The sequence below is a fragment of the Mixophyes fleayi genome, chromosome 3 (assembly GCF_038048845.1).
Source record: "Mixophyes fleayi isolate aMixFle1 chromosome 3, aMixFle1.hap1, whole genome shotgun sequence".
In the NCBI taxonomy this organism is placed as follows: Eukaryota; Metazoa; Chordata; class Amphibia; order Anura; family Limnodynastidae; genus Mixophyes; species Mixophyes fleayi.
In genome coordinates this window covers 335,623,690-335,637,444 of record NC_134404.1, presented here as the reverse complement: position 1 = coordinate 335,637,444, position 13,755 = coordinate 335,623,690, and the positions used below count along the sequence as shown (strand labels likewise).

The following is a 13,755-nucleotide window of genomic DNA, read 5'->3' as shown; positions in this document are numbered from 1 at the left end:
CTGTTCTCAGGTTAAGGTTCAGTAAAAGAAGCTTATTGTCACCAACAATCTATGTTTTTATCTATATTATCTCATGGATCATAGCAACAGATGACAGGTGGCAGTGTATGGTCAATACTGCCAACTGCAAAATGTGAGCATCCACCGCAATACCAGCTACAGGCGACAGGGAGCACGAGAGGGTGATACAGTTGAGTGGAGGACAACAAGAGAGAAGGGGGGGGACATGTGAGAGGTGAGAAAGAGGAACAGTAGCGAATCTGTGTACCGGGAATACATCAGTTGTGAGAGATAAGTGTATCAACCCACAGCCTAGTAGTAAACAGTGTGTGTAATTTGCCTACAGATATTTATATAACTGAACACAGTAGTTTACCTTTTTCTAAAAAAAATTTAACTTCACCTGGGCAAAACCATGTTGCTTTGGAGGGGGAGGTAAATTTAAATGTGAGGACAGATTTATAGTTGGGGTAGGGCATGTCCTAGATCAACTCTAAATTTCAGTGTAAAAATAAAGCTATCAAGTATTTGTGTGATACATGAAAAAACTGCCAGTGTTTAACTTATGTGCAAAATAATAAACTAATTTGCACCCCTTGCATTGTAACATGGTTTGTCCCAGAGAACATTTACTCCTTTTTTTTGCCTTACTTTCCTTAATGACTCAGGCCCACAGTGTCCGAAGTGTGTACATCTTTCCAAAGCAATTCGTACCATCGGTCATTTATGATATATTAAATGTTATGATTCAACAACATCTTGCAATTTTAAAGAAACAAAGTTAGGTTTAAATTATATCATCATCATCATCATCAATATATGGTTTATAGTTTCTTTGGAGATGGATTCGACGAAAGTCTATGTAATGTGGCAACAATATTGAAAGCGTGCTTTCATTAATTCAAGACATATTGGTCAGCATGATTAAATTCTAAAAACTGCACAAGGATATTCAATACACTGATTATACTGGATGCCTCAGCGCTGCAATGGTTAAACACATCAACTGTCAACCAACGGGCATTCAATGACGATATATATATATATATATATATAAAATATATATTCGTACAGTATATTTACAGTTTATATATATATATTTATATATATACTCTGTAAATATACTGTTAGAATATATATTTTATAGTATAACTTCAGTGATTTCATACACAGTACAATAGTATTAAAGTAACAGTTTATAAAGGAGAATTATCACTAGCGTAACAATCAAATTCAAATTTGTCATGTGTCAGTTTACGGTTCACTAGTTATAGATAAGTGATTTATGGAGTCATATTATATGATCCAGAAAATTAGTTAAATTATATAGGTTACATGTTGATTTCTGTATACATTGAATGTATTAATTTCTGGAATGTGCTGTATAATATTTACCACTGTTATTATTGTGTAATCAATACTTTCTATTGCTATAATAAAAAATATAATTTAACACATATGTTTGGTTGTCTGCGTGAATCTGAGACCTCAGCTGTCGGCAACCTATTCTTTGCCGGCGCAAGAGTCTTGTTTTGTTTATCGACTTCAGCTTCGTCCATCGCTATTCTACACTCTACAACCCATCCACCTTGTTTACATCCATGACTATACTACCCTCTCTAACCCATCAACTTCAGCTTTGTCCCTCACGACCCATCCTCTCATGGCTAAGCGGTTTGGCCGGTCGTGGTGTGTACTTGGCGGCTCTCGTCTGGGAGTAACCAGCATGATAGCTAAATGTTCCCCTAACTCAATAAGGGGAGTCTACAAAGTGCACCCATCACCATAAATTAATACACACAAAAAAGGAGAGAAGAGACAGATGTAACAAGATTCTAGTAGTTTAAAAAGAAACATGACCACTATGAATGTGACTATGTATATGCTCCCATTCCCGGTTACAGGACTTTTTTCGGGCTTCACCCACTCTATGGAATTCTCTCCCTCGCACAATAAGACTTTTCTCTGGTCTACAAACTTTCAAGTGTTCTCTGAAAACCCACCTCTTCAGACAAGCTTATAATATTCCTCAACCACCCTCTTAACCTCACTACATTACCCTATTACCACCTGTTACACAATTTCACACAAGATAACTACCCCTTGACCAACATTGTTGTGTGACAGGATCATTTAGCTTATATGAGTCACTTTTACCTTTGCAGTCTGGCTGGGCCAAAATGCAAAATGTAGATCTAACCTCATGTGTCAAACTCCCATTGTCCCATAGATTGTAAGCTTGCGAGCAGGGCCTTCTCACCTCTTTGTCTGTTATACCCAGTTTGTTTATTAGTTTACTATGTTTGTCCCCAATTGTAAAGCGCTACGGAATATGTTGGCGCTATATAAATAAATGATGATGATGATGATGATTAAGAGTAGGAATAAAAATCTTAATTTAGACCAATCATTGAGTCCAATCGATGTTTACTTGCCATTAGTCCCTGCAAGACACAGGGTAAATGGGCAAAGACTAGTCCCATCTAATGTGCTATAGTTACAGAAAGCAGCAGTGCCCAGGAATATATTACATTACATTATATTGAGAAAAAAAAGCAAATTATGTTACCTGTCATCTTCTTTATTACGATCTCTCAACTTCCGTAAGTTTCTTCTCTTCCTGTCCTCTCTACAGATAGAAGTGCGGATAACGGTAGCCCGAGGACCCATCTTTTCTGATGGCGGCTTTGGGCTAAAAATCTGTTTAAAGGAAAACACAGACATATAATATTATGTAATGTGCACAGAAATTTTAAAGAATAACTAAACCCCAAAATAATTGTTACCAAATTGGATTCCAAACCCTGTGGGAAGAGACGAGTTTGTGTAATAGAATGATGTGGCTCTTTCACTTCTTCTCTGATTAAAATTCATGCATGCTATAACATGTGTTTGCAATCACAAGTAACAGTAAATATATTTTACGCTCAATACACATTAACAACAGCCTAATAAATGTATTTCATGGGGAAAAAAGTAATAAAGCATTTTTTTTTTTTTTTTAGTGTTTTAAAATGAATGCCTTTATTATTAACAGGTAACAATACTGCAGGATTTTTTTTTATTTTCCTGTGCGGTCTTTTGCGAACTTATAATCCACATAGGTAATGGACGCATCCTGCTGCGCCCGGTGTACTACAGCACAGCAGACCTGCCCCCGATTTCAAAAGCACACATCTTAAGAATGGCGCCGTGCTTAATTCGGGGGTTATGCTCAGAACATGTCCCTTGATGTATCAAGTACTAGTCAATGAATCTAATTGCTAATGCCATCGCCAAACAGGAAAAAACTACTTTATTATTAAAATTAAGCATTTTTTTCAGGGTTTTTTGTTTTGTCTTGTTTACTTTTTTTTTTTTATTCTATTTTTTATTTTGTAACATAAACATTTTTTTTTTTGTAGCATCTTGAAACAGAAGCCAACGTCCATGCATCCAGTTCCAGTACATGTTTGAGTGTCCAGTAATGATCTCCTTGCTAGTGTGGGTGTTTCTTTAAACAGTTGGGGTTATCAATGCCACTTCCATTAACATGAATGAGAAGTTTGGGGAGGAGGGACACGGACAACACCGCTGCCTGTTTGAGACAAGCCAGTAGCAGAAGAAGTGAGGAGAGTGTCATTAGAGACATTAGGAGTAGCTGTCAGACCGTGAACCACGGCAAACAATGTTCAGTGTTATTCTTGAACTTGTAGGATAATTCTATTCAAAATGAACATTTTGGGTGGAATATCTTTAGTACTATCTGGTCCCAAAAGGTTACTATCCTGGGGACCTGCATTCTGAGCATCCGCTGGGTCCTCCGACGTCTTCTGACACTACTCCTGCACTCTCTGACTGGCAATGTATGGTCAAGAAAAGTATGGTAGATATCGGCGAAGTCTCCTTGTTCCAGCAGACCCTGTTGGATTAGCCTTAATACTGTACCCAGGGAGGTCTGGGACCAGATTGTACTTAAGATATTTTGCCACAAAAAAGAATCATGATGGGGAGAACGCCGTAAACAAAATCTGCTAACAACAAAGAAACTCAGGATATTATTTAAATGTAAAACTGAGCGGGCATCTCTGTAAAAAACAAATATGGTAAATTCCCATTAGGGCTGGTACACACGGGTGTTTAACTTTGTGCTTGATAAGAGCATCAGAAGCATATCCTCAACCCAAATATATTACGGGCAGCACAGTGGCTTAGTGGTTAGCACTTCTGCCTCACAGCACTGGAGTCATGAGTACGATTCCCGACCATGGCCTTATCTGTGTGGAGTTTGTTTGTTCACCCCTTGTTTGCGTGGGTTTCCTCCGGGTGCTCCGGTTTCCTCCCACACTCCAAAAACATACTAGTAGGTTAATTGGCTGGTATTAAATTGACCCTAGTCTCAGTGGCTCTATATAAATAGATGATGATAGTTTAGAGAGCATCTGAGCATTTTGAATGCATGACAGAATGTGTATAAGTAGTGACTTATTCTCTTAAATCTAAATTAACATCAAAGAATGAGGAGACTTCTAATATCCGACGTCATCTATAGCCTAATTCATGTTCGGACGTAAGTTCGTTTGTGTGCCGTGTCTTGCGTGAAATTGCTCTCTGCACGCTCTGAAATGGATCTTACTCCAATGAACGCAATTGCATAAAATTTACGTATGAATACAGATGTTACTTATAATAACTGCCTACAACGTTAAAGGGCAGAATGAACATGGGAAGTGGCGGATGAACGTAGGCAATGTACAGTAAGGGCCGAAGGGCGTTCGGATGCAGCTGCGGCCAATTTATGTCCTGGGCATCTCGTGCGTATGCTTGTTTCAGCCGTATCATTTGCACCAGCTCCAGGACAGGTGTTAGTGAGGACTGATAGTGAGGACTGTCACGGCATAGTCTTTTCATTAAAAACTACACTAGATAGCACAGATCATGTGTATGCAAGAGAGGCTATAAAATCGCATTGTATGCACAGTACGCATGAAGAGCAGCCTGATTTATGCAAATATATGTTTTTTAAAATACATATTATTATTAATGATTATAGTTTTGATTTATGTTATAATATATATATATATATATATATATATATATATATATATATATATATCTTGTATGCGTTCTAATATGACCTTCCATTGCACATATGCGTGTGCATGTCCTGCATTGTGCTCTGTACACATATGACAAGTCCTAGAGGCCTACAATGCACTGATCTAGCTGTTCAGCAATCTGGTCAGATCAAAGCATTTCAGTCATCAGCTGACCACACTTCCAGCCCCGGGCAATCAAACGCCTATTTATCCAATCGGATTGTGACGAGCAGTACAATCATTTTGAAGCCTCACATAGATTGAGATATAGCCAATTTGGTAAAAAAAAACTACCAAATTGGCTGACCAGATTGGTGTGAAGGTCAATATTAGCCTCTTGTGTCTAATGCTGCCCATACACAGACCGGAGTCCACAGCAATCCACGTCTTCATCATCATCAACATTTATTCATATAGCGCCAGCAAATTCCGTAGCGCGTTACAATTCTTGTTGTTATATCCTCTGAGGCAGCAACTTGTACATATTAAAAGTGCTGCGTGACTTTATTTACGAAACCCATCGGCTTATAAGAACAGACACTCCATGTTTTTATCTTAATACAAAAGGATTGCTCACCAGTGTGTGACTGTGTTCGTTAGTGCTGACAGCTTGTGTATGTATCACAGTACTCTGAGATACCATCTGGAGCACGTCGGAGTTCTCCGCTCCAAGATGTAGCCGGGAAAGAAGATCTGTTTTGGGCAAGAGTCTGCTCTCCCCCATGTACATTTTCTTTCTTTGTTCCTTGGTTCCAACCAAAATAAAACATAAACAAAGTTATTTTTCAACATCTTAATATAATACTCTCAAATACGCTCTGCTTATAAAAAAATATGCAAAAGACAAATGTAGCTTATAATAGTATCGTTATTTATATGTTGTAAATAAGCAGGGAACAATATATGACATGTTTTATTGTCTGTAAAGCTCACAGGGGTCAGTAAAGGACAACCTCGCTTAAAATGTATGTGGCAGAATTGAAAATGGGCAACAGTTCAAACGCGCTGTGTATAGAACTGTGGTTTAAACTTCCCTTCTAAAAGTTGAAAATACAGAGACCTTCCCGTGACATGCCACCCGCATAATTTTGCTTTTTGGGAGGAGGGGAATGTTCACTTAAAAAATAGTCCTTTGGCTGCATTTTTCCTGAAAGCAGAAATTCCATGAAGAAAACGAGGTCTCTTTAAACATAAATCACTGCGACAGGCTTTAAGAAAAACCTTTGCAATTACCATTGTCCTTGGTTTGTTTCTTTAGGTTGCTATCAATGATTTATAGTGTCATGTGACTACCATGGCAACCACAGTCACATGGCACATGATGTAGTGAGCAGAGAGGCTTTGGAACGTCCCATCTGAGCTGTGTTTGCAGAGAGCACTGTGACATCTTCACCCCCTCTGCCATCACATGACCTGCTGAGTGGTGTGTGTGCACGTGACCTGCAGCCATACTGGTCTCCTCTCCAGAGAGATTTTGAAAAGGAGATTAATACTTAATACTTAGGGTTAAATAGCTACAAAAAGGTTGAAGGTCGAAATGAGGATATGAATGCTGGTTTTCAGCAAAACTTTGTTACCTGTGCATTTAGCCATTGAACAACTCCACTTTTTTGTGTCAATTTACTTTCAAAAACTACAATGACAATGACCATGGGGTAGATAGTGGCAGTTTGCTTGCATATACATGTGGCTTAGTGGTTAGCACTCCTGCCTCACATCGCTGGGGTCATGAGTTCAATTCCCGTCCATGACCTTATCTGTGTGGAGTTTGTATGTTCTCCCCGTGTTTGCGGGGTTTCCTCAGGGTGCTCCAGTTTCCTCCCACACTCAAAAAACATACTAGTAGGTTAATTGGCTGCTAACAAAATTGACCCTAGTCTCTCTCCTTCTCTCTGTCTGTCTGTGTGTGTCTGTCTGTGTGTGTGTTAGGGAATTTAGACTGTAAGCTCAAATAGGGCAGGGACTGATGTGAATAAGTTCTCTGTACAGCGTTGCGGAATCAGTGGCGCTATATAAATAAATGATAATGATGATGATGATGATAATATACATACAACCATTAGCGTGGAAGTCTATGTTGCACTATGGAGGAAAGCCTACCGCCATGGCTGCCATGCAGTTAGTCAATCAGACACACTAAAGTCAATACTACCGGACAACAATTTAGGTGTTCATCTCTTTAATACAGTGGTTTCCAGACTTTGTGGTGAGAGATCACGTATGATTCAGTGTTTTGTAACATGTCAATATTAAAATCCTACTCTCTCGGAATGTCTGGGAGATTCTTGAATTCTCGGTAGGTCTCCCAGACTCCCGAGTTAGCTGGCAATTCTCCCTCATCTGCTCACTTCCCTAGGAATCTCATAATTTTGCCCCGCCCCCTGTAGTAAAAAATGACGTGATTTGTTTAGCCACCTCCCCCCTCCCGCTAGACTCCAGGAATTCAACTGGGAAAGGTTGGCAACTATGATTAAAATATTGCAATAAATAGAAGTAGGACAATAAATAAAAGTACGAAAAACAAACAAAATGACAGAAACAACATCTTACTTAATTAAAATGTGTCGCTTCTGCTTAAAAAAAAATTAAATCCAAGAGACCGAACACGTGAAAATCATATACTGTTTGATTGCCCTACAGTAGGCTTGCTTTATTAGACATAATCAGGCAAAAAAAAGGTTTAATTCCATAATTAAAATAAAAATAATCAAAAACGCGAGTACTTGCAGCAAAAGTGTAATTACTGATCTGAACATTCTACAGTATGAGTTCATTATCTGGATATTACTGGGTAAACTAAAAAAAAAAACCTGCTACCGAATGTGATCAGTTAATGAAAAATAGTTTTTATTTAATTATGCATGAATTACCTAATTAACAGTCTAATGAAGGGAAATTGCTATATTAAGTAGCTCAGGAGACATTCTGTACACTGAATTGTATTTGATTAGTTGCTGATTGCTGAGAATGACGTGTGAAGATCTTGTAGCTGCCGTGTCCTGAGTGAGTGTAAGCTCTGGTGACCTGCGGCAGGCTTCCATTGCTGAAACCCACACACACTGGCCCTTAGGATTCAACTGAGTATATCACTTAGCACCTACTAAGTCAAAGCCAGGCAGCCTATTGCTCTCCATGCTAGGACTTATAGTTCCCCGGCTAATGGAGGGCCACCTGTTGCCTAAAGCCTAAACCTGATGTCAGGTATCAGTTAGTTTTTTTTAAGATTACACACATATATATTTCCTAGTCTGACAGCTGTTATAAAAGTTGCATGTAGAATTTAGGGCCGGCAGGAAAAAAGCTTAAGCAAAAAAAAAAGTGTTTTATATAAATTTAGATATTATGTAGAGCTTTTCAGACAGCAATTGTGTTGTCAGCAAAGGGATGGGGCAATTCTAGCATGGAGGCAGTGCAGTCAAGGTAGTCATAGGCTCAAAAGTACAGAGAGTTATATAACTATATATCTTATAGAGTGCAAATACATTTTGCTAGAGTGCTGAGCATGTTTACAAGCATGTACATAGTTGCATGCATTCTATTCCAACATTCTATTCTCTACGTATTCTAATCTAACATTCTATTTGCTACGTATTCTAATCTAACGTTCTATTCTCTATGCATTGTAATCTAACATTATATTCTCTACATATTATAACATTATATTCTCTATGTATTCTAATCTAACATTCTATTCTCTACACATTCTAATGTAACATTCTATTCTCTACATATTACAATCTAACATTCTATGTTCTACGCATTCTAATGCAACATTCTATTCTCTACATATTCTTCTAACATTCTATTTTCTACATATTCTAATCTAACATTCTATTTTGTGCACAGAGACAAATTTTAAAAAGTTGGAACTGTCCCTAGATATTAGACAGTTGGCAATTCTGATTTATTCATATATAAAAAAACACTTCAAATAAACATGTACCATCAAAAAAACTATTTTTTTTCTCTTTTGCAGACGCTTCAGAACGACACATAATTTTACCCATCTCTTTCTAAATGTTCTACATTCTTAAACAAACGCGGTTCCCGCAAATATTTTTAATCAAGACGTCCATTCCTGCCAGTGTATTAAATTAATAATATAGAAATATTACTATTTCAGGAAACATAGATTATCCTGTTAATGTCAGTGGCAATATGTAATTAATGGGATAGATAATTTGAGAAACACATATGTACATCAAGTTTAAAATCATGAATTGGCTGGATATTTCTCATTGCAGAACCATCTTTGTACACCCTCTTCTCCAGGTTGCTTCGATTTGGGTCCCTCCACCCAGGCTCCCATTACTATAATTTCACATATTGTGTTCCTACAGTGCATTAGCACTTGTGGAAGGAATATATAAATTATACTGTATATTATGGGCTGGTAAATGATGTTGCATATAAAGCACACATTTTATTAGGCCCAGGTGTACAACTGTTCCCTGTGTAACATATCCAATCTGAGTAAAAGGTATAAATTGTAGTATAAATAAAGATATTTTTTTACACTATCAGGCATTGTTTCCCGTATTACACTCACGTCCCCAGCTCCACCCAACCACAAATGTATACTAAATAATAAATAAAAATAATACAATATAATTACAAACTGCTTGTAGGAACTTAAAAGGCTGCCTGCCACTCCTGAAGCACTACTGCCATAGGCTTGTGCCTTTGTGGCCATTACACAAATCCAAGCCATGTTTTGGATGTAAGCTATAAGGATACTACTATGACCAAATGTTCCAAGGACTTAAAACCTGAGACGGGAAATTAAGGAAGTTGGAAACTAAGCAGTTGTTTTTAAAGGTAGGCAACTCGGGGCTCTCCAGCAGGGGTGGAACTACAAGTCCCAGCATACCATGCCAGTCTCTGTCAGGGCATGCTGGGGCTTGCAGTTCCACCTGAACTGAAGAGCACACAGGTTGTCTAATCTTAATATAGGAAAGGCTAAAATGCAGTGGTATATAGTATCATGTTCTAAAGAATGAACAGAACAAATAAACAATTAACAATGATCAGAAATCTATGTCTAGGTTATGACCAATCTAATAAACATGCATTGAGAGGAAATACCATTATACATTTTGCATTTATAAATATAGAAAACTAACAGCAAACAACAAATAAATCACTCACCATGGGCTCAGCAGGACAGTCATGTATTTGCATTCCCTTCCTGTGTGCAGTACCCGGTGCAGGTCAGTATATATACCCTGCTCTATAGGATACATACAGTATATTATTTATATACATTAGGTTTTGTTGTGATTTTTGCACTCTCTGCAGGCAGACGCTGCCCAGCGTTGTCCTGGAGACCGGGGCGTGGTTACAGGGGAAGACCACACCTACTTCCCCGGGAGCTGTCACTCAAGCTCAGATGCAGTAGAGAGAAGCTTAGAGAATGGAGCTTGATCAGGCAAGATTCTGTGCTGGGAATTGTAGTTCTACAACAGCTGGAGAGCTACAAGTACGCTGTCTGTTTATATGCAGTACACAGATGTCAGCTAATATGCAGATATTTAGCACTCTGACTTTTCTGATTGAGTATTTTGCTGGCTGTCAAACTATATCAGGTCATATAGGTGGGTGTGGTAGAAAACCGGAATGCCCGGAATGAACCGGAATTCATCCCTGCAATCTATGTTTAAAAGTATGTTCATCCATGCTACTACTACTCTGATCATTATTCTGTGAAATTCATCCCTGCAATCTATGTTTAAAAGTATGTTATAGGAAACTGTTATCTGTTTAAACTTAGGTTGGCACAGTCTTTTATTGCTGCCTAATTTATGATAGGTATCTGGCCTCCTCCATCCTATCATCATCATCATCATCACCACCATTTATTTATATAGCGCCACTGATTCCGCAGCGCTGTACAGAGAACACATTCACATCAGTCCCTGCCCCATTGGAGCTTACAGTCTAAATTCCCTACACACACACACACACACACACACACACAGACACAGACAGAGAGAGAGACTAGGGACAATTTTGATAGCAGCCAATTAACCTACTAGTATGTTTTTGGAGTGTGGGAGGAAACCAGAGCACCTGGAGGAAACCCAATGCAAACACAGGGAGAACATACAAACTCCTCACAGATAAGGCCATGGTTGGGAATTGAACTCATGACCCCAGCGCTGTGAGGCAGATGTGCTAACCCAGATGTGCTAACCCACTGTGCTGCCCATCTGTGTATCCCACAAATGTTTTCTTTTCCTTTGATTAGCTGACCAATTAGCACATCTGTAGTGTATTCCTAAATTAGACTGACTACATCTTAGCTTCATTCTATGGGGAGACGTGTGTGATTTCTCACAAAGTGGATGAAAATGCACAGTTAGACAACACAGTTGGACAAACATTGCACTGGATTTTCCTCCCAGCAATAAGCCGCATCTGTACCAGCCTATTTCTGCATTACTTGTCTATTTATATGGACGACTGCAAAGAGGTAATTCTTAAAATACCCTTGCTTTTTGCTTTTACCCCTTTTATCACAATGTTTCACAAATTGCTTTTGTTAGTCTCATTTCATGGCATGATCTTTAGGATTGTGTCATCTTTCACCCCTCCACCAACACACAAACTTGTTCATATTGCACCTGCATTACTCCACTCACCTCTATTTAACACCCATGAACTGTTGTCCTATTTATTATCTCTAACAAGTACAGCCTCCACCTGTCGCCAGAAAATAATCACACATCTTACAATCCCCTTGCCTATCTTTCTCTCACTCTACTTCTATTAGCTGGTGATATATCACCTAATCCAGGTCCCCCTCACTCCTCACACACACATAAATCTGAGCACTACCGTTCTATAGCAAACCTCAAACACATCACCTGTCTCCCCTCTCTTCCAAAGTCCTTTAAATGTGCCCTTTGGAATGCACGCTCTGTTTGTAACAAACTTACCTCCATTCATGATCTCTTCCTCTCAAAAAACCTCAACCTTCTGGCATTAACAGAGACATGGCTCATGCAATCAGACACTGCCTCACCTGCAGAACTTTCACATGGTGGCCTCCATCTCACCCACACCTCCAGACCTGAAGGCAGACAAGGAGGTGGGGTTGGACTACTTCTCTCCCCACAGTGCACATACACAGTTCTACCAAATGTCCCATCACTCACGTTCACATCTTTTAAAGTACATGCTATTCGCATTTTTAATCCATTCTCCCTACGTGTTGCTGTGATCTATCGTCCCCCTGGAGCACACCAACAATTTATTGAGGATTTCTCTGCATGGCTCCCTCACTTCTTATCTTCAGACATCCCCACCATCATCATGGGTGACTTCAACATCCCCATTGATAACCCACCTTCCAAAGCTGCATCCAAACTACTCTCTCTAACATCCTCACTTGACCTCTCCCAGTGGATTGAATCATCTACTCATAAGGATGGCCACTGCCTTGATCTTGTTTTCTCTAGACTATGCTCAGTTTCTAATTTTATGAATACACCCTTTCCCCTCTCGGATCATCACCTTATCAGCTACACTCTCACCCCCACTGCTCTAACCTCTCTACTGTCTAACTCAACCAAGCCTCCTCATACTCGTAGAAATCTTAATTCTATTAATCTTCAACAATTTTCCACCTCTCTCCAACACCTTCTCTCCCCTATCTCTACATTCTCATCCCCTGAGATGGCAGTACCTCATTTTCACCTAACCTTAGCAACGGCCCTTGATCAAGTGGCTCCAGCGACACTACGTACTACACGTCGACTTCGATGTCAACCGTGGCACACCAAAGCAACACGAAATCTTCAAAAACTTTTCCCGTAAAGCAGAACGTCACTGGCGTAAATCTCTAACCTCTTATGACTTCTTCACATATACTTCTGTCTACCACTCCTATCGAAATGCTCTGAACACTGCAAAACAAACATACTTTCAATCTCTTATCTATGCTCAGGCTTCTAACCCCAAACGCCTTTTCAATACATTTAATCATCTTCTCAATCCTCCCACCCCGAACCCTCCATCTACTATCAGTGCTCAGGATCTTGCTTCCTACTTCAAGGACAAGATCGACAAGATCAGACTAGAAATGGTATTCTCTTCCTCAACAAGCCATCGGCTCAATTCCTTCCCACTACCCTCTGACACCCTCTCTTCATTTGATCCCACAAATGAAGAGGAAATTTCTACGCTCTTCTTATCTTCCTACTCTACCTCTTAATCCTATTCCCTCGCAAATTGGTAGATCCCTGTCTTCTGTGCTCATTTCACCTCTAACTCAAATCTGTAATCTCTCACTCTCTATTGGCATCTTTCCATCACTATACAAGCATGCAGTGATTACTCCTATTCTAAAAAAACAAAACTCCGACCCAAACTCTCTCTCAAATTACCGTCCCATCTCTCAGCTCCCTTGCCCCTCCAAGCTTCTAGAGAGACTTGCCTATACTCGCCTCACACGCTTTCTTTCTGCAAACAACCTGTTGGATCCTCTTCAGTCTGGCTTTCGTTCTCAACACTCCACAGAGACTGCGCTGACCAAGGTTGTTAATGATCTGATCACTGCTAAGACTGAACGCCATTACTCTCTCCTAATTCTCCTGGATCTCTCGGCTGCATTTGACCACTCTCTTCTCATACAAACGCTGCAATCCCTAGGTCTTCAAGACACTGTTCTATCCTG

The 13,755-nt window shown here is 39.4% G+C and overlaps 1 protein-coding gene across 1 annotated transcript in view; it reads right to left on the bottom strand.

Annotated features, from left to right (window-relative positions):
- DNAH14 (dynein axonemal heavy chain 14) overlaps positions 1-10,481 on the bottom strand; it is a 182,769-nt gene extending 172,288 nt beyond the window's left edge. The window contains exons 1-3 of the mRNA XM_075200978.1: positions 10,227-10,481; positions 5,656-5,823; positions 2,570-2,700 (exon numbers count right to left, since the gene is read on the bottom strand). Of these exons, the coding sequence (XP_075057079.1) occupies positions 2,570-2,700; positions 5,656-5,823; positions 10,227-10,259 (332 nt within the window). The 5' untranslated portion in view covers positions 10,260-10,481. The remainder of the gene's footprint in view (positions 1-2,569; positions 2,701-5,655; positions 5,824-10,226) is intronic.
- Between the last annotated feature and the right edge of the window lie 3,274 nt (positions 10,482-13,755).